Source organism: Eucyclogobius newberryi, unplaced genomic scaffold, assembly GCF_026437365.1.
Source record: "Eucyclogobius newberryi isolate DKJ021-1_F unplaced genomic scaffold, fEucNew1.0.hap1 SCAF_19, whole genome shotgun sequence".
Taxonomy (NCBI): Eukaryota; Metazoa; Chordata; class Actinopteri; order Gobiiformes; family Gobiidae; genus Eucyclogobius; species Eucyclogobius newberryi.
The window spans coordinates 34,145,338-34,168,177 of NW_027315823.1; the positions used below are offsets into that span (position 1 = coordinate 34,145,338).

Genomic DNA, 22,840 nt, shown 5'->3' on the forward strand with positions numbered 1-22,840 from the left:
TGTTCCCCACAGCCTCTGCAATTTCATCCAGTTCTGTTAAAACAAAGTGGTTACTTCCACTGCCATTTTAGCATTTTACGAGAGAACAAAAAAATAACCAGACTGTACCTACCTTCCTGATGAGATTTGACACCGCCTTCAATGGCAGCCAGATCTTCAAAAAAGAGAAAACCTTGAAACACAGAACAGACGTTATAATTGTACATACATCATTACACAGTACCTGCTTCCAGTTCTGCAACAGCGTCATCGAGGCTTTTGAGCATAGCGTCTGCCTTCTCAATCGACCCTCTTAACTTCGTTTGCTCCTCCTGAAAACAGTTCAAAGTGTTATACGTTTGCCTTGAAGAAAATGAGCTGTGTAGAGCATCATTTGTGCAGTAAACTTTACCGTATTAGCCTGGATTAGCGCTGCGTATAAACTCTCCTTCATCTCATGTGAATTTGCTTTACCCGTCTTTCTGTAGAAGTTGTGTCTGTCTTTAAGTTTGGCACCAAAAGATTTGAACTGTGGGTAAAAGTAACAGGTGATTGGTTTATACATGATTAGGGATGTCAAGGTTAACCATGATGATTTTATAAGCAAAATTAAGTGGTTTTAATTCAATCCATAGTAAAAATAAAAATAAAACAAAAAAACACATCTAAATATAGTCATTTTTTATCTTATTTTTTGTCACATGTACTTTATTTGGTCATTCAGACAGTTCAATTTAAAAAAACTGGTCACAAATTTGACAAATTGTAATGTGTTAGATGAGATTTCACACTTAGTCTTAGTGATAATTGTATTGTAACTTTTTTCTATTAGTATGTCTTTAATATTAAAGGTGGTATGGACGATTTTTTTCAGCAAATTTTTTATCATATTTCCTCGTGGCGTGGATAAATCATTTGTCCTGCCACGTATCAATCATAAAACGCATCTACCGCTCACCTGCAGCCGCGTCAGGCTCGTCCCCACGTTTCCGCGTGCCTAAGCGCATGGATCTATCATAATATAGTTCCCTCAGTGTACAGGGCAAAATGAAGACGGAGAAAGACAGTTCGAGCTGACGCAGAAGTGGACAGAAATCTACGGGAGACGAGCGATGCGATGCGCTCCGTTGCGCTTAATAAACAAACGCACGTGTGTGTTGTATCGGTCCGCACAGGGGGTGCGCATGCACACTTCCGCCTGCGTTCTCAAATCGCTGAAAAATCGTCCATACCTCCTTTAATATTATTTTATTTGGCCGTGTTAATGTTTTTGTTCTTGGTGTTTTTTTCATTTATTTATTGGGATTTTTCATTTAACAACAACTATAATCTTATTAAGACAGACATTTAACTTTATCAAAGGGATACATTTCATCATAAAACAAAATATAAAAACATATGGACAAAAATAGAACATTACTACTGTACCAAGACCAAGAAAATAAAATAACACTTTACGGTAGAATTTATGTTCCTTTTTTAAGGTCTTAAATTTGGCATTATGACATGTAATACCAAATTACATCTTACACCAAATACCTCTCCTTGAACCGACACCTTAACGTGGTGGAGGGGTTTAAGTGCCCGAATGATCCCGGGAGCTATGTTGTCGGGGGCTTCAAGCCCCTAGTAGGTTTTCCCAAGGCAAACAGGTCCTAGGTGACGGGCCAGACAAAAATCGGTTCAGAAGCCCTTTATGATGAGTTCACAAACAAGGCCGTTTATGTCGCCCGGATCGGCGTCACCGGGGCCCCATTCTGGAGCCAGGCCTGGGATGGGTGCTCGATGGTGAGCGCCTGGTGGCCGGGTCTTACCCAGCAGGGCCCGGCCGGGCACAGCCCGAAAGAGCGATGTGGGGCCGCCCTCCCGTGGGCCCACCACCTGCAGGAGGATCCATAAGGGGCCGGTGCAGAGAGATCTGGGCGGCAGTCGACGGCAGGGGCCTCGGCGACCAGATCTCCAGACACAGAGACTAACTCTGGGGACATGGAATGTCACCTCGCTGGGGGGGAAAGAGCCTGAGCTTGTGCGGGAGGTTGAGCGATACCGACTAGATATAGTCGGCCTCACCTCCACGCACAGTTCGGGCTCTGGAACCCATCTCCTCGAGAGGGGCTGGACGCTCCACTTCTCTGGTGTTGCCCGCGGGGAGAGGTGGCGGGCTGGTGTGGGCTTGCTTATAGCCCCTCTGCTCAGCCGCCACGTGTTGGAGTTTACCCTAATGAACGAGAAGGTCGCGTCCCTCCGCCTTCGGGTGGGGGACAGGTCTCTCACTGGCGGCCTACGGGCCGAACAGCAGTGCAGAGTACCCGGCCTTCTTGGAGTCCTTGGGAGGGGTACTGGACAGTGCACCGACCGGGGACTCCGTTGTTCTACTGGGGGACTTCAACGCCCACGTGGGCAATGACAGTGACCCCTGGAGAGGGGTGATCGGGAAGAACGGCTTCCCCAATCTGAACCCGAGCGGTGTTCAGTTATTGGACTTCTGTGCTAGCCACGGATTGTCCATAACGAACACCATGTTCAAGCACAAGGGTGTCCATCAGTGCACGTGGCACCAGGACACCCTAGGCCGGAGGTCAATGATCGACTTTGTTGTCGTGTCATCTGACCTCCGGCCGCGTGTCTTGGACACTCGGGTAAAGAGAGGGGCAGAGTTGTCAACCGATCACCACCTGGTGGTGAGTTGGATCCCCTGGCGGAGGAGGAAGCCGGACAGACTTGGCAGACCCAAACGCATTGTGAGGGTCTGTTGGGAACGTCTAGTGGAGCCCTCTGTCAGTAGGGTATTCAACTCGCACCTCCGGGAGAGCTTCTCCCATGTCCCGGAGATGGCTCCATCAAACCCGGACCTGCAAAACATGCACTGGGACGGTTTGCAGCAGAGTGTGAAGCGGCTGGGATGAGAATCAGCACCTCCAAATCCGAGGCCATGGTTCTCGACCGGAAAAAGGTGGCTTGCCCTCTTTAGGTGGGTGGGGAGTCCTTGCCCCAAGTCGAGGAGTTCAAGTATCTCGGGTCTTGTTTCACGAGTGAAGGAAGGATGGAGCGTGAGATTGACAGGCGGATCGGTGCAGCGGTCGGACCGTTGTGGTGAAGAAGGAGCTGAGTCGAAAGGCAAAGCTCTCTATTTACCGGTCGGTCTACGTTCCTACCCTCACCTATGGTTATGAGCTTTGGGTAATGACCGAAAGAACAAGATCGCGGATACAAGTGGTCGAAATGAGTTTCCTCCGCCGGGTGGCTGGGCGCTCCCTTAGAGATAAGGTGAGGAGCTCGGCCACACGGGGGGAGCTCTGAGTAGAGCCGCTGCTCCTCCACGTCGAGAGGAGCCAGCTGAGGTGGCTCGGGCATCTGTTCCGGATGCCTCCTGGGCGCCTCCCTCGGGAGGTGTTTCAGGCATGTCCCCACCGGGAAGAGGCCCTGGGGAAGACCCAGGACACGCTGGAGAGACTATGTCTCTCGGCTGGCCTGGGAACGCCTCGGGATCCCCCCGTAGGAGTTGGAGGAAGTGTCTGGGAGAGGGAAGTCTGGGAGTCCCTGCTCAGACTGCTGCCCCCGCGATCCGGCCACGGATAAAGCGGAAGAAGATGGATGGATATGTAATACCTTTTTATGCTTTTAGGACTTAACTGGTGTGAGGGGAAATAAGGTGTGTGTAATCTGCAGTGTTTTCTTTACCTCTGCCTCTGAAAAGTGCTCCATCTCTTCACCGAGAGTCTTATTAAGCAGTGTCAACGGTTTATCCAAGTCCTGCATACGCACTTTGAGCCTGTGGGAAACAAAAGGAAAAAACCCAAATGTTGAGAAAGGTTCGTTAAGACTTTAGAGACACTGCAGATGACATTATTATATGGATCATAACTTACCTTTCCACCTGCTCAGTCAAGTTACGCACATCGGCCTCATAAACCAGCTGTTTGGGGAAACTAACGTGTCTGTCACGGGACAAATCCAGCAATGTGCTTTTTGTGTCGGACAAAACCTACGAATAAAGAAATGTGTTTATTTATAACCACAGAATTTATTTTACAAAGTTCAAACGGAGAGGTGCTTACTCTCCCAGGAGCCACACTCTGTCGAGGATTATGAATGACAAAGTTTATGTGAAAGAGTTTAAAGAACTCCAACATGGTGAGTGTGCCCTCGTCATATTTCTGCAAAATGAGACATTTTATGAAGAAAACCAAAACGACAATGCATGAAAGGCGTACTACACAACTAGAGTTTACCTTCTGAATGTCGTTGGCGTAGTCCTCGAGCGAAGACTCAAACAGGCTATGCATAGAAGCTGAGGAAATAATGAAACAATTCAGCTCTTTTATTTTTTGGTCAAACTTCTGTCTTTGGAGCTATTGTAATTTATATGAGAAACTGTAATCTGAAAGTAGTTTCTCTGTTGTTGCTCCGTGCTGGAAACTGCCACACAACAATTCATCTCCTCAACACACCGACTCAAAAACATCTTATTTAAGGACAGAAAGGTCATCAGTTCAACTTATGTGTGATCAAATTCTGTGTCAGTGATAAATGTGAGCACAGCAGCAGTGTCAATGTTTATCAGTTTTTTCTGACTTGATTCTTCTTTTATACGTCAGAAGCAAACTCAATACAGAGTTCAGGGTTCTAAATGTAGCATGTGGCGTTTCAACCCTCTGTTACTGATTCAATCCTTCAAAATGCGCGTTAAAAATAAGTGGTGTAAATGCAGAACTGACACTCGCTAAAAATCTTGTCCTCAGCATCCCTATAAAACAAAACATGCCAGGTCGACAGAACTCACTTGACTCAAACGTGGCCTCACATCGAAGGCTGGCTGTGTGGCTGCAATTAGACAAATTTGTAGTTTGTGTGTTTGCTGGAGTGGTTAAGTTATCATCGCACTCCAAAGTACAAGTCTGAGAGTCCTGGTGAAAGACAAAATGATAATTAACGCACCAATTAAAGTCAAATAATGAACTGGTATTAAAAATGTTTGTACCATTATCACAGTTTCATTGGAGGTCTTCATTCTCTTCTCGTCCTCGGCGACACTTCTGTCGTCTGGTAATGGACGTTTCTTTTCATTGACGTGACAAAACACTTTGTCCTGCAGTTCTCGGTCCAGCTCAAACTCAAACAAAGTCCCCTCTTCTGACGCTTTGTCTAGACTTTTACTGTCCAGCGTTTCGGACACGTCGGCTTCATAACTCCCGAGCTCTTCGTCGTTAATATCGCTAACATCGAGGTCAAAGTTGCGCACTTGGTTTTGGACTTGAATTTTTTGCGTTTTGGCAGCTTCTCCATCTAGTGTTTTAGCCTCTTCACTTTTGCTCGTCTTGGTGAGTTTCGGTTTGAATCCTACCACAGACAACCTGGACATGAGCCGTTTCGTCTCCAGTTTAAAGGGGGTTGTTGGCGCGCAAAAAGGTTCATATACGGCATCAGACTTATTTTCACCCTCAACCAAAGCAACATTGGCATCGGGCTCATCAGCTTGCTGCAATTCGGTTACAGACACTCCAGATTTGGCCTCTGGTTCCGGTAATGGCTCAGGAATGGTGACGTTTCCTGCAAAATGGTCGCCAGGTGCGCTTAGTCTCTCGCTGAAGCGTCTCATTTTGGATTGGATATCGGCTAAACTCAACCGCCGACTTTTGCGCGAAGGGACTGCGTCGCTATCTTTTCCCACAGGAGTTGGCGAACGCTCAGGTTTGTCTACAGCGTCTTGTTCATCCACTTTTGTTGTAGGTGAGCTCTTTATCTCGACTTCACAGCTGGACGTAGGTTCTTTAGTGGTCTGCTCTTCTGCACTAGGGCTCAAATCGTTTACAGGCAATTCCAAGACAGTCTTCCTTTGTGTTTGAACGGACAGTGCCTCCGTCATGTTCATACCGTTAGCTACATGTTCTTCTTTCAGTGAAACTTCAGCTATAGACATCTCCTCAATAACTGACAGAACGTTTTCATTCTCATCACCATTCTTTGCGAATTTAACAGAGCCATCGTCATTGGTTGTTGGAGATGCTTGAGTAAGAGGATTGGCCCACGGGACACTTCTCCTCGCCTTAAGAGCTGAACTCAAACCGTTTCTGCCCAAAGACTTGCTTCTGCGATTACTGTAAATACTGGGCTCTCTTTTCTTCAAAGCAGGAGTGTCGTCCATAGTGATACTGGGGCTCAAATCTAAGTGGGATTCCTGCGTTTCAACTCCAATGTTTGAAGTGAGGCATTGTGTCACCTCCATCACACCCTGGTCTGAACTGAACTGCACAGTCTTGTCCTCACTCCGGGGCAGAGCGTCCCAATCTTGGATCACTCGTGGTTGAACATTAATCATCAGTGCAAGGGATTTTGTCACATCCACGTTTGCATCAACAATGAATGGAAAATACTTTTTTCGTGATGAAGGGGAAATGTTTGCATCCGCCTGGGGCTCAGGATCAGCTGCATAATTCTGTGTCATCGCCAAACATGATTCTGGTCTCATTTCTGTGGCAATGTTGACTGTGAGACAATGTGTTTCTTCCACAGCTGCATTAAATCGCTCAGTTTTCTCTCCATGTTCAGGTACACAACTAAAACTTTCGTTTGGCAAGTCAATTTTAACAATTTGGCTTCTCGTCATGTCATCGTCAGCATTGAACCGAACAGTCTTCTCTCCATATTTAGGCAAATTACCCAAATCTTCAAGCAAAGATGGGACAAACTCCTTTGCAACGTTCACCATGTGGCACTGAGTTTCATCCTTAGCTGCAATAAATCGCTCCGTTTTCTCTCCATGTTTAGGTACACAACTAAAACTTTCGTTTGGCAAGTCAATTTTAACAGTTTGGCTTCTCGTCATGTCCATAGTGGCATTGTACCGAACAGTCTTCTCTCCATATTTAGGCAAAATAACCAAATCTTCATGCAAAGATGGGACCAACTCCTTTGCAATGTTGACTGTGTGACACTGGGTTACATCCATCGCTGCATCGTTCACATCAAACCTAATGGTCTTTTCTGAAAATGGCAGATCTGGTTTTAATTCTGCAGAAATATGAACAGTGTGACAGCTGGTCACATCCATAAGAGCTTCATTTGCTTCAAACCGCACGGTTCTCTCTCTGCAGGGGTCTTCACCATCAAAATCCACCTGCAATCAAGTCAGGATTAAAGCAAAACATTCAATGTGATATTGACAACATTAAGCAACTATATAAGCTTATATTTGAAGAGTTATCTCCAACTGCATTTATCAATAGTCTTACATAAACACATTTAGAACTATTTAATCATGAAACATTTGTTCCTGGTTCAAATAGTGTGAACAGACTTGAAATGATACTTACAGGATAACTTTGCATGTGAAACTTGCGAGGGCTTTCAGTTCCTAAACATTGGAGGGAAAAAGAGAAACAGAATATTAAAATTAAAGTATTCTATACCCTCTATCCAATGGTATTTTGTGTTGCCAACCTTGAGCAGGACGTGTTTGAAGTACACTCCTTCTCTGTTGAGAGGTTTGTCCTGTTTGAACCACGTTATGATATAGGCTTTCATCTCCACATGTGTGGCGTGATGTATGAGCTTCCACACCTCCTTCCACTGCCTCTCTAGTAATTTCTGACTCATTTGTGGATGACATTGTTTGCATAAAAGGCTTGTTGTGATTCACTCGAGTCGTCTTTTCTTTGGGATTTTGGCCGGAAAGTGAGGCAAAAAAGTTTTCAAATTCTAAATCTACACTTTGGACAGGCAGAGACTCGGCTGACTCTTGTTTTGGCTCTGAAGTTAAATTGGGAACCAGATCTCTGGCAATGTTAACAGTGAGACACTGAGTCATGTCCATCCCGGTCTTCTCTCCGCTCAGAGGCAGACTCTCCAGGTCCGGCAGGATGTCCAGAACAGACGAGCGCTTGACCGTGTGCCTCCTTGTCACATCCATACAGGCATCGTCAACAGAGAAACACACGGTTTTCTCTTGGCTCTCGACTTCTGAAGAAAACACCATCTAGAAAGACAAATGAACCGAGAAGCTGTCAGTATTAGAATTAACAGACCATTAAGACGTATTAAAAAATAAACAGCAGAAGCCTCGTCTATTAAAGGTTGAATGGACAATTTGGCCCAAATTTTAGTCTTATTTCCTCGTGGCGTGGACTGCCGATTAGTCCTGCCACGTATCAATCATAAAACGCACCTACGGCTCACCTGCAGCAGCGTGTGGCTCGTCCCCACGTTTCCGCGTGTCTAAGCCCATTGATCTATCATAATATAGTTCCCTCAGTGTACGGGACAAAATTAGGACGGAGAAAGACTGTTCGAGCTGACTCAGAAGAAGACGGAAATCTACGGAAGACAAGAGATGCGATGCAATCCGTCGCGCTAATAAACAAACGCATGTGTGTGTTGTATCGGTCCGCACGGGGGAGTGCGCACTTCCGCCTGCGTTCTCAAATCGCCAAAAAATCGTCCATTGCGGCTTTAACATTTACCTGCTGCCTTGGCATATTTGTCTTCAAAGATGTCTCCAGGCCTTTATTAAAAAGACAAAAACAGATATGACTTTAGAAGCTTATTTAGTCCACATATCATTTTTAACCAATATTTTAGAACATCAACTGGTCTGATTCATCTGAAAAAAGGCCCAAATCAGATGGGATAACAATTCAATTTGTTTTTCTCATTGATGCAGATTCAATAGGTCTTCAGAAAATAGCTATGAATCTATATAGGCCACCACAATAATCAATATTGTAAAAAACTAAATAATTGCAATAACGTTAAGGTCCTCAATCTGACAGAAATTTTGTTTTTCAGATGGAAATGATGTGTCTCTGTAAAGCTTTAAGTTGACAGTTTTATAAAACATTAAAGCATGAACATTCGTTTTAATACTACTGAAATCATTGTGCCAAAAAATATTCAAATATTGCAATATAGTTCTTAACAGCCATATCTAATACCTACATTTTAGTTTATCAATTATTGGTGGCCACAAAAACATAACTTGACTGCAATTGAGATTGAGAAGCCTGGGTTGAAGTTTTTTCTTTCTTTTAAACCGGTTGTGCCCAAGTCTCCTTTTATGTATTGTCTTACTCTATACTGATGTTTCTCAAATAAAATAAATAATTAAAGTTAAATAGTGAAATTCTGAGTGATATCCATGAACTCACCATCAGAGAACACAGTTGTTTTCTCACTCCTGCCTTCGTCATTTCTGTCAAAGTTGACCTGAAACAAACAATAAATCCATGTTTCATTTGGCAGAATATTACATAGTGAAATAGTCTATATGTTGTAACTCACGGCTGATCTTCGCTTGGAATCATTTTCAGTAGGTTCAGTGGACTCTATGAGTGGAAAAAACACCTTTCAACAAAACGCAACAGAAAGACGACTGATGAAGCATGAATAATAGTCTACCTGCGTGGCTGGTTTGAGAGTTCCGATTATCAGGTTCCATGTAGATTTCTTGTGGGAATAAACACTGGAGTGGACTAAATTCAGTCGTGTCCAGTTCATCTTCAGGGCTGACCGACCTGACCATCTTCTTAATCACGGACTTGCTCAATGTCGGAACTTGATTTTCTTTATCAACGTTATCGTAGGAAAATAATTGTGTGCCAGGGGTCATCGCAGAAGTGAAAGGAAACCGACTTGGGATTGTTAGTTTACTTGAAAATGACATGTCTTGGTCACAGATCATGTTTAAAGTTTGGCTCAGGGTCATGTCCATGGATCTGTCAAACATCACAGTCTTTTCTCCGTATCCATGCAGGAGCCCATGCGATGTGCCAAACTCTTCTGTAATTCTGACGGTGTGACACTGGGTCATGTCCACGTCATCAGCGTGAAAGAGCATAGTTTTCTCTCCACAGTTCCTCTCACCGTAGATGCCGGGCTACAGAGACAAACAGGGTCAAACAACTTTACACAGAGATAATTCTGCATCTAAAGTCATGCTTTTTACCGTATCCTTTTGTTGTAATATTTGTTTTGGGGTCTTTAAAAGGGTGTCAATTCCTACAAGTAATAATATGTTTGATTATTTTTTTTCTTGCAAAAACAACTGATGTGTTTTTGGAATAAAGTTATTTACCTGTGAACTGTTGGTCTTCTGTGACTTTCATCTGGACCCTTGTTTTGGGGAAAAATATTTTACATTAAAAGAAAAGAAAGAAATCAACTAAATTTGGAAATCTCTGGTGAAGTCTACAAGAGATCTCACCTCTTTTGTGGGACACTGCCTGCTGTGGAATAAAAACATGATTAAATGCAAAATAAAATAACAGTTAAGAGTAAAACATAAAAATCTTACAAAGAAAGACATCCAGCGAAGGACTTTGTAAAGGTGATGGGTTTTTGGAATCTCTGTAAAATAGACAAAGTTACATTGGTTAATGTTCTAAATTGAAGACTTAAAATGCTATGGTAAAATATGTTTATACTTTGAGAATAAAAGCACATCATTGGCTGGAGCGAAACTGACTCTTCTTGAAATCCTCTTATCAGAAGGATTTGCACATTCCACCTATAAAGAGTGATAAAGAGTGAGCACTGTTAATCAGATACTAATGACTAAAATGTACTAGATACGATTGACCCACCACAGTATCTTGTTGCTCCACTTCAGAGGGCCTGCTGGATTTCCGTGGCATCTTTAAAATCTAAGAATAACACACAAGAATATACCAAACCATGCAAACTTTATTCATAAAGCACTTTAAAGTTTACAGACGTCCACAAAACAGACAAAGAGTAATCCCAATGCAAGACTCTAAAGACGCAGCTTCTTTAAAGTCTCTAAAAAAAATTCAGAGCCGTGGGGCAGCCAAAGAAGCCCCCCACAAAGCTGACCAAGAGTGTGAGAGGCAGCATAAGGTTGTTAAATTCAACTCTAAAACACACTGGAAGGGTGGGCAAACTACAGCCCGCGGGCCGCCAAACATGCAGAGTAATATTTAATAATAATAAGAATAATAAATACATATTTTTCTGCCCATAGGCATTTGTCAACACTTGTATCCTTAATAAAGATGACGCAAAATTAATTAAGTAATAGATTCAATAGCCTATATTTGACAGAAGTGTGATTTTTTTTATTTGATATTTATTAAAAAAAAAATCACACCAATGATCGCGGGCCGGCCCTCCGCTACTTGCCTGGATTCGAATATGGCCCTCGGAGGAAAATAATTGCCCACCCCCGAGCTAAACCATGGTAGGGCTAGACCACAAATCACTACCCAATGATCCAACTGAGGGGCAACTGTCAAATGCAGCCGTCTGGTCCAACATCCCCAGAACAACAGACTGCTCAGCATTGGTAGAGGACTAGAGTCATTAAAACCTGCAGGAGGTTGGACTCTCCATCCATCCATCCATTTTCTACCGCTTGTTCCCTTTCGGGGTCGCGGGTGTCTGGAGCCTATCCCAGTGACTTTGGGCCTTAGGCGGGGTACACCCTGGACAGTGGCCAACTCGTCGCAGAGAGGTTGGACTCTGTTCACTTTGAAATTAGTTCAAAAATCTAGAATGAGTTATTTCTATTAAAGTTGGCAATGGCATGAAGTCTACACTAAAATTAGATGGTTATGTCTGACGGTTTAAATCTAAAAAGATATGAGTTTTAATGCTTTACTCCAACAGGTGTCCTGAGGTGTGACATGAAAATTTTTATTTAGTTGCAGGACAAGCTCTGAGTTCAGGGTCAAAAGATTTATTTTTGGGAAAAATGTTGCCAGTTTGTCGTTTTATGGTGTATCAGCTTTATTTTATAATATTAAAGAAAAATACAATTATATATATATTTTTAAATCCTTTAGAATTGGACAGTTACATAATTCTTAAACTAAGACTAAATATATATCTTTATTGCAGACTCTTGTTCCATAGTAAAAAACATAAAAAATATTATGTTTTTTAAACAAAAATATAATTTATTATAATTGATTATATATTTTAACATGAATGTGCTGCAGTGACAGGTGACACGTCGCAGTACATTAAAACATCTAAAATTAAGAGTTCAATGCAAAATAATGTAATGCTTGTGAAAATCCTTCTTTACACTTGTTGTAGAACTTTTTGAAAATTATTTTCATATTATTTTGCTACAAAGGCGTGGCACACCGCAGAAAAAGGCTTTACACCCCAAACGTCAGGTAAGCAGCAAATTATAAGTTGTTACAAATCAGACATAAACATTAAAAGTATAAGAGTAAGTACTGACCGAAGTGCGACGCTTGGAATATCCACTGCTCTCCCTGCAAAAAACACAAAATCAAACTGTGCAGACACATTCAACAGCAGTTTTACTTACTCATTCCTGACAGGATCAAATGGGTCCATCTTTGTCTGAAATCTAAATAGATTAAGTTCAGTTAATGGAACATCATTCAATCTGTAAACTGTTCAAAGCTGCAATGTAACGCTAAACATTATTTGCAGAAGCTAGACGACCTTTAATGCTCGGTCAGTGCTAACGTTGACAACATAATGTAACACAAAAAGTAACTTCTCCTGCTTACTTTGTGAGTATAACTCCACCCAAGTTCTTGCAGATCTACTGTTATAATCCCGTTGTTATCAAAAAAATTTCATTCTCATTTGGCAGTGTTTACAGAATGAAACAGAAGCTACCAGACGATGCTAATGCTAAAGTTTCGAGTTTTGAATTTAGCCGCCCTCACGCATGCGCAGTGTCATTTGTGTCCATATGGACTTCACGATTTATGATGATTTTGTTTACATTCCGCATAGACTGTATAAGCGACTGATAATATAGTAGACGAATGTATTACTTAAAATAAAAACTTTTTTTCTCCAATCAAAAAGGTGTCCAAATTGGTTTGGTTGACCATGACCATCAGAGTACTAAAATTAAACATTCAAATCAACAAACTAAAGAGACAATTGTAAATTAAAAAAAAAACTAAAATAAACTAAACTCTATCTTTCTCTTTGTTTGTGCAATGAGTTTGACTTTTATTTTTTGAACAGTTTTCCTCCAGTCCCGCACGGGGCGCTGTTACATCCGTCTCTGTCCAAGAAAAACCTCGTTCATTCCACTGTGCCACACGTGTGTTTCAGAACACTGCAGCACATTTCGTATCCACGGCCTCAAAATGAAACGACCGAGTGAGTAATCTTTACATTTCAACATGAATACAGTAGAAACAACATATAAATAACGACTTTGTAACCGACACGATTTGAGTTATAGACGTAAAAAAGTCTTAAATTCTTGCCTTTTGTGGTGTTAGCTTACGGTTAGCATCGTGCAAAATGACTGGTAAAATAATGTTTTTATTTCAGAGTTGAAGAAGGCAAGCAAAAGGGTGTCTTGTGCCAAGCGTTACAAGATTCAGAAAAGGGTAAGGGATTGTTATGGTTTTGACAAGTGACTTGGAACTTAATTTGGTTCGAAATTATTTGCCTATGTTTTTTCCAATAAATGGACTTGAAAAAGGGTTTACATTTGGTGTTTACCCAACTCAACTAATTTAATAGTGTATTGAATTATTAAACTTTGCACTAGACTAATTCTGATAATGTATGGTATTTTTAATAAACACTTAGTTTATTAAACTTTAATAAACTAAGTGTGGTTTGCGAGTTTTTGTCCCGTTTACAATCCTGATATTCTGTAGCAAGACACTTCACTCATGCAATGGTTGGTTGCAAGGGCATCTGACATACAAATCAGCCATAATAAAGTGTGGCTGGTTTAGATTAAGACCAAGTACAACAAAAGGTGTATTAGTAAAATGTTATCTTTTCTTATCAGGTCCGGGACCACAACAAGAAACTCAGAAAAGAAGCAAAAAAGAAGGGAATCTCCAAACGACCCAAGAAGGATCTCGGAGTCCCCAGCAGCGCCCCGTTCAAAGAGGAAGTCCTGAGGGAGGCTGAGCAGCGGAGACTTCAGGTAAACTGGAATATACTTTTGAAGAAGCATAAGTGTTTAAAGTCCAGTTTTATTTTAACCTTATTTTATGTGTCATGTTGTTCACTGTTTTTGTTCACTGACAATGGAAATAAAACTTTTTCAGATTTGTTATTTGTTCTTTTTATTGCAGATTGAAGAAGAAAAGGAGAAAAGAAAAAAGGCTAAAATAGAGGAGCGAGCGCAGAAGCGGAAGAAGGGGAAAGAAGGTGCGACCAAAGAAGCTGAGCCCAAAGAGAAGAAGGCTCGAAAGGTAAACTCACAACTGTATATTTGAGTGATGTATTTATTAAACTCCCAATTGTAACCATGCACGCTGTAGTTTAAGCAAACATTCTTGTCTTTGGATGGAGTGAACCCAGAGTGACACAGCCAGTGATGAGCAATACAACAGAAAATGATCAAGATGTGCCTTCATACTAGTTTAGTCCATACGTACGGGTGGGGATGCAATGACATATCAACTGTTAAAGGTCTGGACTATACAAACTCAGACACGTACACAAAGACTCTTTTTTTTCTATAATTAAACTTATTCCTAAATCAAAAGGTAAATTTCTTGTCCAAGTCTTAGGTCTCCATAATTCAGCCTTTTATTTAGTTGACAATGCATTTCATACAATCAAATCTTTTAGTTGACTTATCGAAATAAAATTCCCTGAATGATCAACTACTAAAATGAATACATGCAGCCCTAGTTCCGAGTTTAATCCCCGTTCGATGTGCACTCTTAAATTGAAATCAATGAGTTCAGACTTCCCTGCGGTCTGTTGAATCCACCTGTCAGTTAATCAGAGCACGACTGAGGCTGAGCTACAAGAGGAATAGATTGAGTGTGTTTTGGACAGCGCTTTAGACAAAGCACAAACTTACTACACAACCACAAATGAGACTGTTTTATTTTCCACAGGATGAAGCGCAGAGAAAACAGAAAGCAGTTGAGAAGAGTTCTAAACATAATCTTTGTTCAGAGTTGAATAAGGTAAAAAACCAGTTAAACCGCAATCGTTCTTATTCCTTTGTTGTAAATGTGTCGCTTCTTGTCTTTAGGTGATCGATGCGTCTGATGTTGTTGTGGAAGTGCTCGATGCTCGGGATCCTCTGGGCTGTCGGTGCCTGCAACTCGAAGAGACGGTTCTACAGAAAAACAAGAAACTAATTTTTCTATTAAATAAAATAGGTGTGTATTCTGTTGAAGCGGCTAACTTTGTCCTGTCACAATAATGTCACTGACACATTAACTTTAAAACAGGACAATTCTCAACAAACTAAATTAAACCAATTAAATGGCAGAATAAAACTGACCGTATTTAAGTTCATCTATTTTGGGTAAAACATGTTACTTATTCAACACTCTACTGCTCAAAACCCACCGCACTCCAATATTATGCCCCAAAAATATTGTTTATTTACTGACTAATAAGTTGATACACTAATGATTGTGACAGGCCAAAGTGCACAGAATGAAAACGCTGCAAATTGATGATTGATTGAACATGATTGTGTCTAAAGACCTCGTACCTAAAGACAACGCAGAGAAGTGGCTCCAGTGTTTACAAAAGGAGTTTCCTGCCGTGGCGTTCAAAGCATCAACAAAGATTCAAGATAAAACTATGGTAAGTTTGAACAAGTTTAGAATATTTCAGAACTAGTTTAAAGTCTCTGGAGGATTGAGAAGGTTTAGCCGCTCTTAAGTGCTGCTGTAACTGGTTATAACCTCCTAAAGTAAATGCAAAGCATTCATTTAAATTGCTCTGCTGCGTGCGCGAGTGATGTGATGCTTGTTGACAAATGCACTCGATCACTGCTCACTTTGTTATAGTTCTAGTAGGTGTAGCCAGGCTGAGAAATAGATTTTCAAAGTTATGGGCCAGGGGTCCCCCTTATCTAAAAAAGTTAGGGGCAATTTCAGGGGCCCACAAACGTTCGTAAGAACAAGATAAATTTGTTGTTTTAAACCTTGTTGTTAGCATGTAAAACAATTTAAAGTACATTTATCTTATTTGTTATGAAGGAAGAGCACAAATACTGAATTCCTATAAACCAGAGAGCATGAAATATTCTGAATCATAATCTTGTCAGGGAACAAATCAAGTATCAGTATTGTTAAAATAGTAGCGTAAGAGTAAGTTCTGTTAAATACCAAAGCTTGTCAAATAAATACCTGTGCCTTGTATCCCTTTTGAGGAAGGGAGTGTCTGCAGTGCCGCGGTGCACCGCCGAAACTGCCATGTTGTTTTTGTGCCGGCCGCGCGCCGCGGCTCCTGAAACAGCGCTGCTATTTGACCGCGTTTTAGCGCTGTTTTAGACCGCGGCGGGTTAAGGTTAGCCATGAGGCTATAAGGGAAATGCTGTTGTCCCTGAAACTGGCTCTCCAGCCACGGCCTTTGAGGAAAGGTCAAACACACGGTGCAGTACAATAATCCTGCCTCCTTGTCATACTGATGCCAGGGGAAAGGTGTGTCCCAAGACTCCATATACTGCCTGTCCCCATCATTATCTGTTTTTCCTTTTTTTTTTTTTTCTGTTCATCGGTCACTTTTAGTTTTTTTGGTGATGGGGGTTTTCCCCCTTCAAGATACTTCCACATTGACATTGTCCCTAATGTGCAAAACTACAGCTTTTGTTGCAAACAACTTTAAAAAGAGTAGATTGACGCCCGCCAACCTAGATATCACTTTTGGCGCAAAATTAGACCGGTCATTTCCGAGTACACCCGAACGCGACACGAACGCAGCGGCCAATCAGATGCCCGCTTTCATCGAAATAAGATCACGGACACCGTGATACTGCGAAGTGGCATGTCTGTCAAAATGAAACTTAAGCAATGAAAATGCCCCAAATATGGTCAAATTACTTGTTAAATCTTGATTTATTTTTTCTCGAGGAATTTCGATACAGGGGCACGGCGGTTCCCCTCCTAATTCAAACCCCGTGCCCGCCGGCGATTTGAGGGCCTACGGGCCCCGGGCCTCCGTCTATTTTGCAGTCTGGTAGCGTTTCCCAGTTAACAAGACTAAAGTATAGACTTGCTTTTAATTTATCTATTAAAAAAGCACCATAGCAAATATCACACTGAAGAGGCTGCAGCTGATTTTTGAGCTACATTTGTCTTACACATATATATTGTTAAAGCCGCCCTTCGTGTTATCATAAAACGTCTGAGAAGCAGGAAGTGCACTGTTGGCAAACGACACTTTGGCTTCTGAACGGTTAAAAAGGAATTCTGTTTTTCACTAATTTAAGGCTGTAAAAATCAGATGCACCTCTTGGTAAATCAATTAACAGAAAAGCAAATTGTAGAAAAATAATTGTAGCATGGTTTTGTTTTGTGATCACTTCAGCAGGAGAAGAAAAGCCGGATTAGTCCTTCAAACGATTTGTTGGACAGATCTCGAGCCGCCGCCTGCTTCGGACACGACTGTCTCTCAGATTTACTCTCCAGCTTCTACACGGCCTCAAACAAAGAGGGCGCGCTGAAGGTCGGGCTCGTGGGTAAGAGACGTCCTGTTCTTTATGATTTTATAAGATTGAGTATTCACCGTTTCCATTCTCCAGGTTTTCCAAATGTGGGGAAGAGCAGCGTTATAAACAGTGTGAAGGGCGTTTTGGCCTGTAACTCTGGGGTGAAGAGAGGCATCACAAAGTGAGTGCAACACAAACCATAAACTTTAAAGATGGAGAAAGTGGGATGAAACAAAAGTATTGTAAGGACTAACATGGTTTATTTCAAAGTGTTTCTAGTCGTAGGCTCCTGTCAAATTACAAAGGCAGCAATTATTTAGATATATGGTTCCCAAAGAGGGGTGCTAGTCTTTACTCAGTTTTATGTTCTGATTGTGAGACTGGTGATTTTCTGAATCAAAGACTAGATCCACACAAACATTGGCTTGTTATTTGTAAATCCATTCATCCAAGACTGTTTAAATCATTATGTTAAACGACAAAACTATTATGTTAACGTTGTACAAGTAAATGTTCAGTCTAATGCCCCCCCCCCTACAGGTCGATGCAGGAGGTGCACATCCTGAAGAACATCAATATGATCGACAGCCCTGGAATCGTGGCTCTGGCCTCAAACCCGGCCCCGGCTCTGGCCCTGAGGTCACTGAGGGTTGAGGAGGGCCTGGAGTCCGAGCTTCAGGCGGCAACAACGCTGCTCAAACACTGCGACAAGACTCAGGTGAGAAAGAGTCTAGAGATCTTTTTACTATTGTAACTTATGTAATGAACTTAACGATTCAAAGCAATATTAACACATTCTTGAAGTACATTATTCAGAGACTAGAATTCAGATATTAAAAGTTTAAAGGCTCCTCTGGCTGTTTGGTAACAAATGTCCATGATGGGATTATTCACCGTAACACATTTAGAAACTAAAGTTCATCAAAACATTTTAATTTGTGGTTTATAAATATTTATGCATATTATCCTCGGAGGCATTAGACTTCTCTGAATCTCAAAGTGTGGATGTTTGCTTTAGGTCATGTTGCAGTACACCGTCCCAGATTACAGAAACGCTCTGGAGTTTCTAACAATGTTCGCAAAGAAACGTGGCTTTCTGCAGAAAGGAGGCGTGGTCAACACAGAACAGGCGGCGGCTGCTTTCCTGGCCGACTGGACCGGGTCAGTACAAACCATCAACTAAATACTCTGTAAACATTTATAGAAAAGCTGTTTGGAAATGAGGACAAAATGCAAGTCTGAAATTCATTTTGAAGACTTCTAATCCAACTCTGATCCAAACATTAAAGACAACGACGAAATGTTTTAAACTGGGACTGAAGTTTTGGCGTGAAAACTGAACCTGAGCGCTAGAGCCATTAATTTTTAAATAAAGGGACTAATCCATAGAGGATGAAACAAATACCTAACCAAATGAGTAAAAGGGAACATTTGAGTGACCTGAGACACATGTTAGAATCACTATTGTCTTCTATCACTGAAATGAGAATGTTTTGTTTAGTGCAAAGTTGAGTTACCACTGCAAACCTCCAGAGAACGCTCCTCTGCCTTTGTTCATGTCCGAGGCTTCTGTGGTCGAGATGAAGAAAGGATGGGACCTCAAGAGGATAACAACGGGCAACCAAGACACTTTCAAAGGTAAAAGTGTGTTAACAGGAAGAGTGACTGCGTTTCATGAATGCGAAAGTGTAAAGCGATTGTGGGAGTTACACAATGAGAGAGAAGTCACACTTAAGTACTTTCCTTTACAAACCTGGAACCACGGCCAATTTTACACATTCTGTACGATTACCATTCTAATAACGGAAACCTTTCAGAAACTTTAGGGTTTAATGTCACAACCTTTTCACTTTTTCACTTCATTTTTCCAGTTTTTGTTTGTGGATCATAATTTGCGACGTGAACAACAAACATAATCAAGTCTGCAATTTGTCAGCTGAACGGGAAATTCTACCATTAAAAATGAATATGTATTGATAGATGTTTGCTTTCAGACATATTTCAAACTGGTGGACACAATTAGGGCTGAACGATTAATTGCAATTGCGATCAAACGCGATTTGCTCATCGCAACGTACACGATTAGAATGTGGTCATGTGCAGGGGTCTAGCGGGTGGCCGGGGACCAGCGCGGGTGGCCGGGATCCAGCGCGGGTGGCCGGGATCCAGCGCGGGTGGCCGGGATCCAGCGCGGGTGGCCGGGGGCCGCCAGCGCGGGTGGCTGGGGGGCTGCCAGCGCGGGTGGCCGGGGGCCGCCAGCGCGGGTGGCCGGGGGGCTGCCAGCGCGGGTGGCCGGGGGCCGCCAGCGCGGGTGGCCGGGGGCCGCCAGCGCGGGTGGCCGGGGGCCGCCAGCGCGGGTGGCCGGGGGCCGCCCGCGCGGGTGGCCGGGGGCCGCCCGCGCGGGTGGCCGGGGGCCGCCAGCGCGGGTGGCCGGGGGCCGCCAGCGCGGGTGGCCGGGGGCCGCCAGCGCGGGTGGCCGGGGGCCGCCCGCGCGGGTGGCCGGGGGCCGCCGGCGCGGGTGGCCGGGGGGCCGCCGGCGCGGGTGGCCGGGGGGCCGCCAGCGCGGGGGGCCGCCGGCGCGGGTGGCCGGGGGGCCGCCGGCGCGGGTGGCCGCCGGCGCGGGTGGCCGGGGGGCCGCCGGCGCGGGGGGCCGGGGGGCCGCCGGCGCGGGTGGCCGGGTGGCCGCCGGCGCGGGGGGCCGGGGGGCCGCCGGCGCGGGTGGCCGCCGGCGCGGGTGGCCGCCGGCGCGGGGGGCCGCCGGCGCGGGTGGCCGCCGGCGCGGGGGGCCGCCGGCGCGGGGGGCCGCCGGCGCGGGGGGCCGCCGGCGCGGGGGGCCGGGGGGCCGCCGGCGCGGGTGGCCGGGGGGCCGCCGGCGCGGGTGGCCGCCGGCGCGGGTGGCCGCCGGCGCGGGTGGCCGCCGGCGCGGGGGGCCGCCGGCGCGGGTGGCCGCCGGCGCGGGTGGCCGGGGGGCCGCCGGCGCGGGTGGCCGGGTGGCCGCCGGCGCGGGTGGCCGGGGGGCCGCCGGCGCGGGGGGCCGCCGGCGCGGGTGGCCGGGGGGCCGCCGGCGCGGGTGGCCGCCGGCGCGGGTGGCCGGGGGGCCGCCGGCGCGGGTGGCCGCCGGCGCGGGTGGCCGGGGGGCCGCCGGCGCGGGTGGCCGCCGGCGCGGGTGGCCGGGGGGCCGCCGGCGCGGGTGGCCGCCGGCGCGGGTGGCCGGGGGGCCGCCGGCGCGGGTGGCCGGGGGGCCGCCGGCGCGGGGGGCCGCCGGCGCGGGGGGCCGCCGGCGCGGGGGGCCGGGGGCCAAAACAAACACAACCCGCATGGGGTTTCGGCAAATCATAGAAGCAGTACACATGCTTTTGTCATTCTGACGGCATGTATAAAAAAAATTAAATGTGGGAAAGAATATTTTACACTACATTTGTTTTCTTAAGGGGGAAAAAAGAGGATACAATAAAAAATTTAAATTAAAAAATTTAATCGCAATATTGGGGTGGAATTTTTTTTTTCTCCATCGTTCAGCCTTAGACAATCACAAAATCTAAATGCCTTTAACTGTAGAAATGCTGTTTGGAAATGAGGAGACAACAAATGTCTGAAGTTCACTCTGAAGACTCATAATCCAACTCTGATCCAAATGGAGAAACTTCATCAAAACTTGGATTAAACTATTGCTAAAGTAAAATGAGTTACCCAAAGGTGTTGAATTGTCCATTCCATAAACCTAATTTTCTTTTTCTAAGGTGTAAAGTTTCCAAATCCAGCGAGCAGCATAAATTTTACCTCCAGAGGACCGACCGCAGGGATCCTAAACGTGGCTGAAATTTGTGTAAAAGAACAAAAACCAGAACCCGTAGAAGAGGAGGAAGATGGAAAAGAAAATGAGGAGGTAAAGACTTACAAACATGTCAAATACGTTTCTACTCCAGCGTTTTGAAATGAGGACAACATTTCGGTCTCGACGTTTTGATGAAGACTTCTAATCCAACTCTGATCGAACAGCTGGAGTCATGGTGAAGAGTGCGTTGGAGTGTCAGTGTCACTAATGTTTGAATGTTGTTTTCACAGATGGAGGGCGGAGCAGAAGATTTACACAAAGAAGAAATAAAGCAGCCACATAAAAAAGTGACAAGTATGTTACAATCGTTTGTTCTTCATCAAATTTACAGAAGGCAATTTAAAGAACACACATGCATCTTAAAAAAAGCTTTCAACCATGTTCCTGATTAAAACATACTGTGTTGTATTTACACATGTTTAGAAGTGTCCTTCAAAGCCTCAAATAAGTCCTTAAATTATCTTAGCATTTCTCCTCTCAAATAACATTTATTACAACTGCGCAACTGTCTCGCAGTGGAAAGTTCTCTCTGCTGCCAGTAGATGGAGCTCAAAGGTCAATTTGTTCTAAAACATGAGATGCCCAAGTGAAGGTACTCAAAGCATGTTTTAAGGTCAATAACCATAAAAGTAATGCATCATTTTGTCCATTAAAGGTGGGACTGAGTAAAGAAACCTCAGCTTCAGATTTATTCAAATGTTTTCTCTAGTTGCAGAACCTCCAGCCGTGGTAAAGCCAGTTCCTGTGGACATCTCCAGCACAAACGATGCTTACGACTTCAACGTGGACTTTAAATGAACCTGTGAGACTGAGAAGCAAAATGTTTCCTCAAAATACAGTATCGACTCTGTATTTGTGAGGAAGATGCGACTTCTATTGCAAGAAATGGAAACCTAATCCACAGCAGTTTTAACACTTCTGCAATGTCTTTAAATGTTGTATATAGATTTGACTATATAAAATAAAAAATATAAATGAAATGCACCTTTGGAGAGGACTTTGTTTGAGAAACATTTTCTTGGTATCCAAAGTAATGAGCGGTTTGATCTTAACTCTGATCAGTTCATTCCTCCAAACGAGAGGTTCATACTATTCAATCAGGATGATGCCCCATTTAAGTAAACAAAATCTATTCACACCAGTGCTTGTTTGTCTGGTGTGAAAGTAATGCAGCTCGACGATGTGTCCTTCATGATCGGACACAGGTCATGTCTGACCTGCAGTGTGAATGGAGCTCAAGCTGCGGCTACAGAAATATCTTAAGAGCAAATAATAAAATTGACTTGGAATAAGGCCGAACAAAGCCTGGACATTTTTGTACTTGTCGATGTAGAAATAACCCCAATCTTCAAGTGGAACAAATGCCAGACATTTTCTAGAATTTTTTCTTATGAGAAATACATTTTGGGGAAAAGTGCTGAACAAAATCGAAATAACCCAGAATTCAATAAAGCTCTTTATTGAATGTATTTACAAAACTTGACATAATTTACATTTTAAAACACAGGACAAGTAATGAAAGTTTTAGCACCCATTGTAGATTTTAACAATACTATTGCATACTGTGAGTTTGAAGGATTTAAAGTAAACTTTAAACTGTTAGTCAAGACTTGTAGCTGAACTTATATACATGAGTTAAAAAC

The 22,840-nt window shown here is 43.8% G+C and overlaps 2 protein-coding genes, 2 long non-coding RNA genes and 3 other non-coding genes across 7 annotated transcripts in view; 4 read left to right on the forward strand and 3 right to left on the reverse strand.

Moving 5' to 3' along the window:
* knl1 (kinetochore scaffold 1) overlaps nt 1-7,954 on the reverse strand; it is a 14,267-nt gene extending 6,313 nt beyond the window's left edge. Inside the window, exons 1-12 of the mRNA XM_072452337.1 lie at nt 7,619-7,954; nt 7,420-7,566; nt 4,961-7,096; nt 4,763-4,886; nt 4,212-4,270; nt 4,038-4,136; nt 3,849-3,964; nt 3,661-3,751; nt 392-508; nt 224-311; nt 113-154; nt 1-33 (exon numbers count right to left, since the gene is read on the reverse strand). The exon at nt 1-33 is cut by the window's left edge and continues 7 nt beyond it. Coding sequence (XP_072308438.1) covers nt 1-33; nt 113-154; nt 224-311; nt 392-508; nt 3,661-3,751; nt 3,849-3,964; nt 4,038-4,136; nt 4,212-4,270; nt 4,763-4,886; nt 4,961-7,096; nt 7,420-7,566; nt 7,619-7,954 — 3,388 coding nt within the window. The remainder of the gene's footprint in view (nt 34-112; nt 155-223; nt 312-391; nt 509-3,660; nt 3,752-3,848; nt 3,965-4,037; nt 4,137-4,211; nt 4,271-4,762; nt 4,887-4,960; nt 7,097-7,419; nt 7,567-7,618) is intronic.
* A 484-nt stretch (nt 7,955-8,438) lies between these two features.
* On the reverse strand, nt 8,439-9,297 carry LOC140366093 (uncharacterized). Its single transcript, XR_011927863.1, has 3 exons — nt 9,256-9,297; nt 9,123-9,180; nt 8,439-8,479 (listed from the first exon to the last, which is right to left on the reverse strand). It is a non-coding gene; the product is annotated as an uncharacterized lncRNA (long non-coding RNA).
* Nucleotides 9,298-10,552: 1,255 nt separating this feature from the next.
* Nucleotides 10,553-12,326, reverse strand: LOC140366090 (uncharacterized). Its single transcript, XR_011927862.1, has 3 exons — nt 12,272-12,326; nt 12,182-12,215; nt 10,553-10,616 (listed from the first exon to the last, which is right to left on the reverse strand). It is a non-coding gene; the product is annotated as an uncharacterized lncRNA (long non-coding RNA).
* A 650-nt stretch (nt 12,327-12,976) lies between these two features.
* Nucleotides 12,977-22,174, forward strand: gnl3 (G protein nucleolar 3). The gene is made up of 15 exons (XM_072452762.1): nt 12,977-13,089; nt 13,267-13,325; nt 13,739-13,879; nt 14,031-14,150; nt 14,808-14,879; nt 14,948-15,077; nt 15,410-15,513; nt 17,242-17,392; nt 17,456-17,543; nt 17,903-18,080; nt 18,381-18,523; nt 18,864-19,000; nt 21,103-21,248; nt 21,428-21,491; nt 21,907-22,174. The coding sequence occupies exons 1-15, from the start codon at nt 13,077-13,079 to the stop codon at nt 21,993-21,995; spliced, it is 1,635 nt and encodes a 544-aa protein (XP_072308863.1). The 5' UTR covers nt 12,977-13,076; the 3' UTR covers nt 21,996-22,174.
* On the forward strand, nt 15,561-15,691 carry LOC140366508 (small nucleolar RNA SNORA47). The gene has a single exon (XR_011928055.1). It is a non-coding gene; the product is annotated as a small nucleolar RNA SNORA47 (small nucleolar RNA).
* On the forward strand, nt 18,577-18,650 carry LOC140366505 (small nucleolar RNA SNORD19). The gene has a single exon (XR_011928052.1). It is a non-coding gene; the product is annotated as a small nucleolar RNA SNORD19 (small nucleolar RNA).
* LOC140366507 (small nucleolar RNA SNORD19) lies at nt 20,931-21,004 on the forward strand. Its single transcript, XR_011928054.1, has one exon. It is a non-coding gene; the product is annotated as a small nucleolar RNA SNORD19 (small nucleolar RNA).
* Nucleotides 22,175-22,840: the final 666 nt, after the last annotated feature.

What these genes read in the sequence shown, in the direction of transcription:
- gnl3 (XM_072452762.1), top strand. An exon ending in CTGAGCAGCGGAGACTTCAG is followed by an intron (nt 13,880 to 14,030) that starts GTAAACTGGAAT and finishes TTTTTATTGCAG; the next exon opens with ATTGAAGAAGAAAAGGAGAA. An exon ending in AAGAGAAGAAGGCTCGAAAG is followed by an intron (nt 14,151 to 14,807) that starts GTAAACTCACAA and finishes TATTTTCCACAG; the next exon opens with GATGAAGCGCAGAGAAAACA.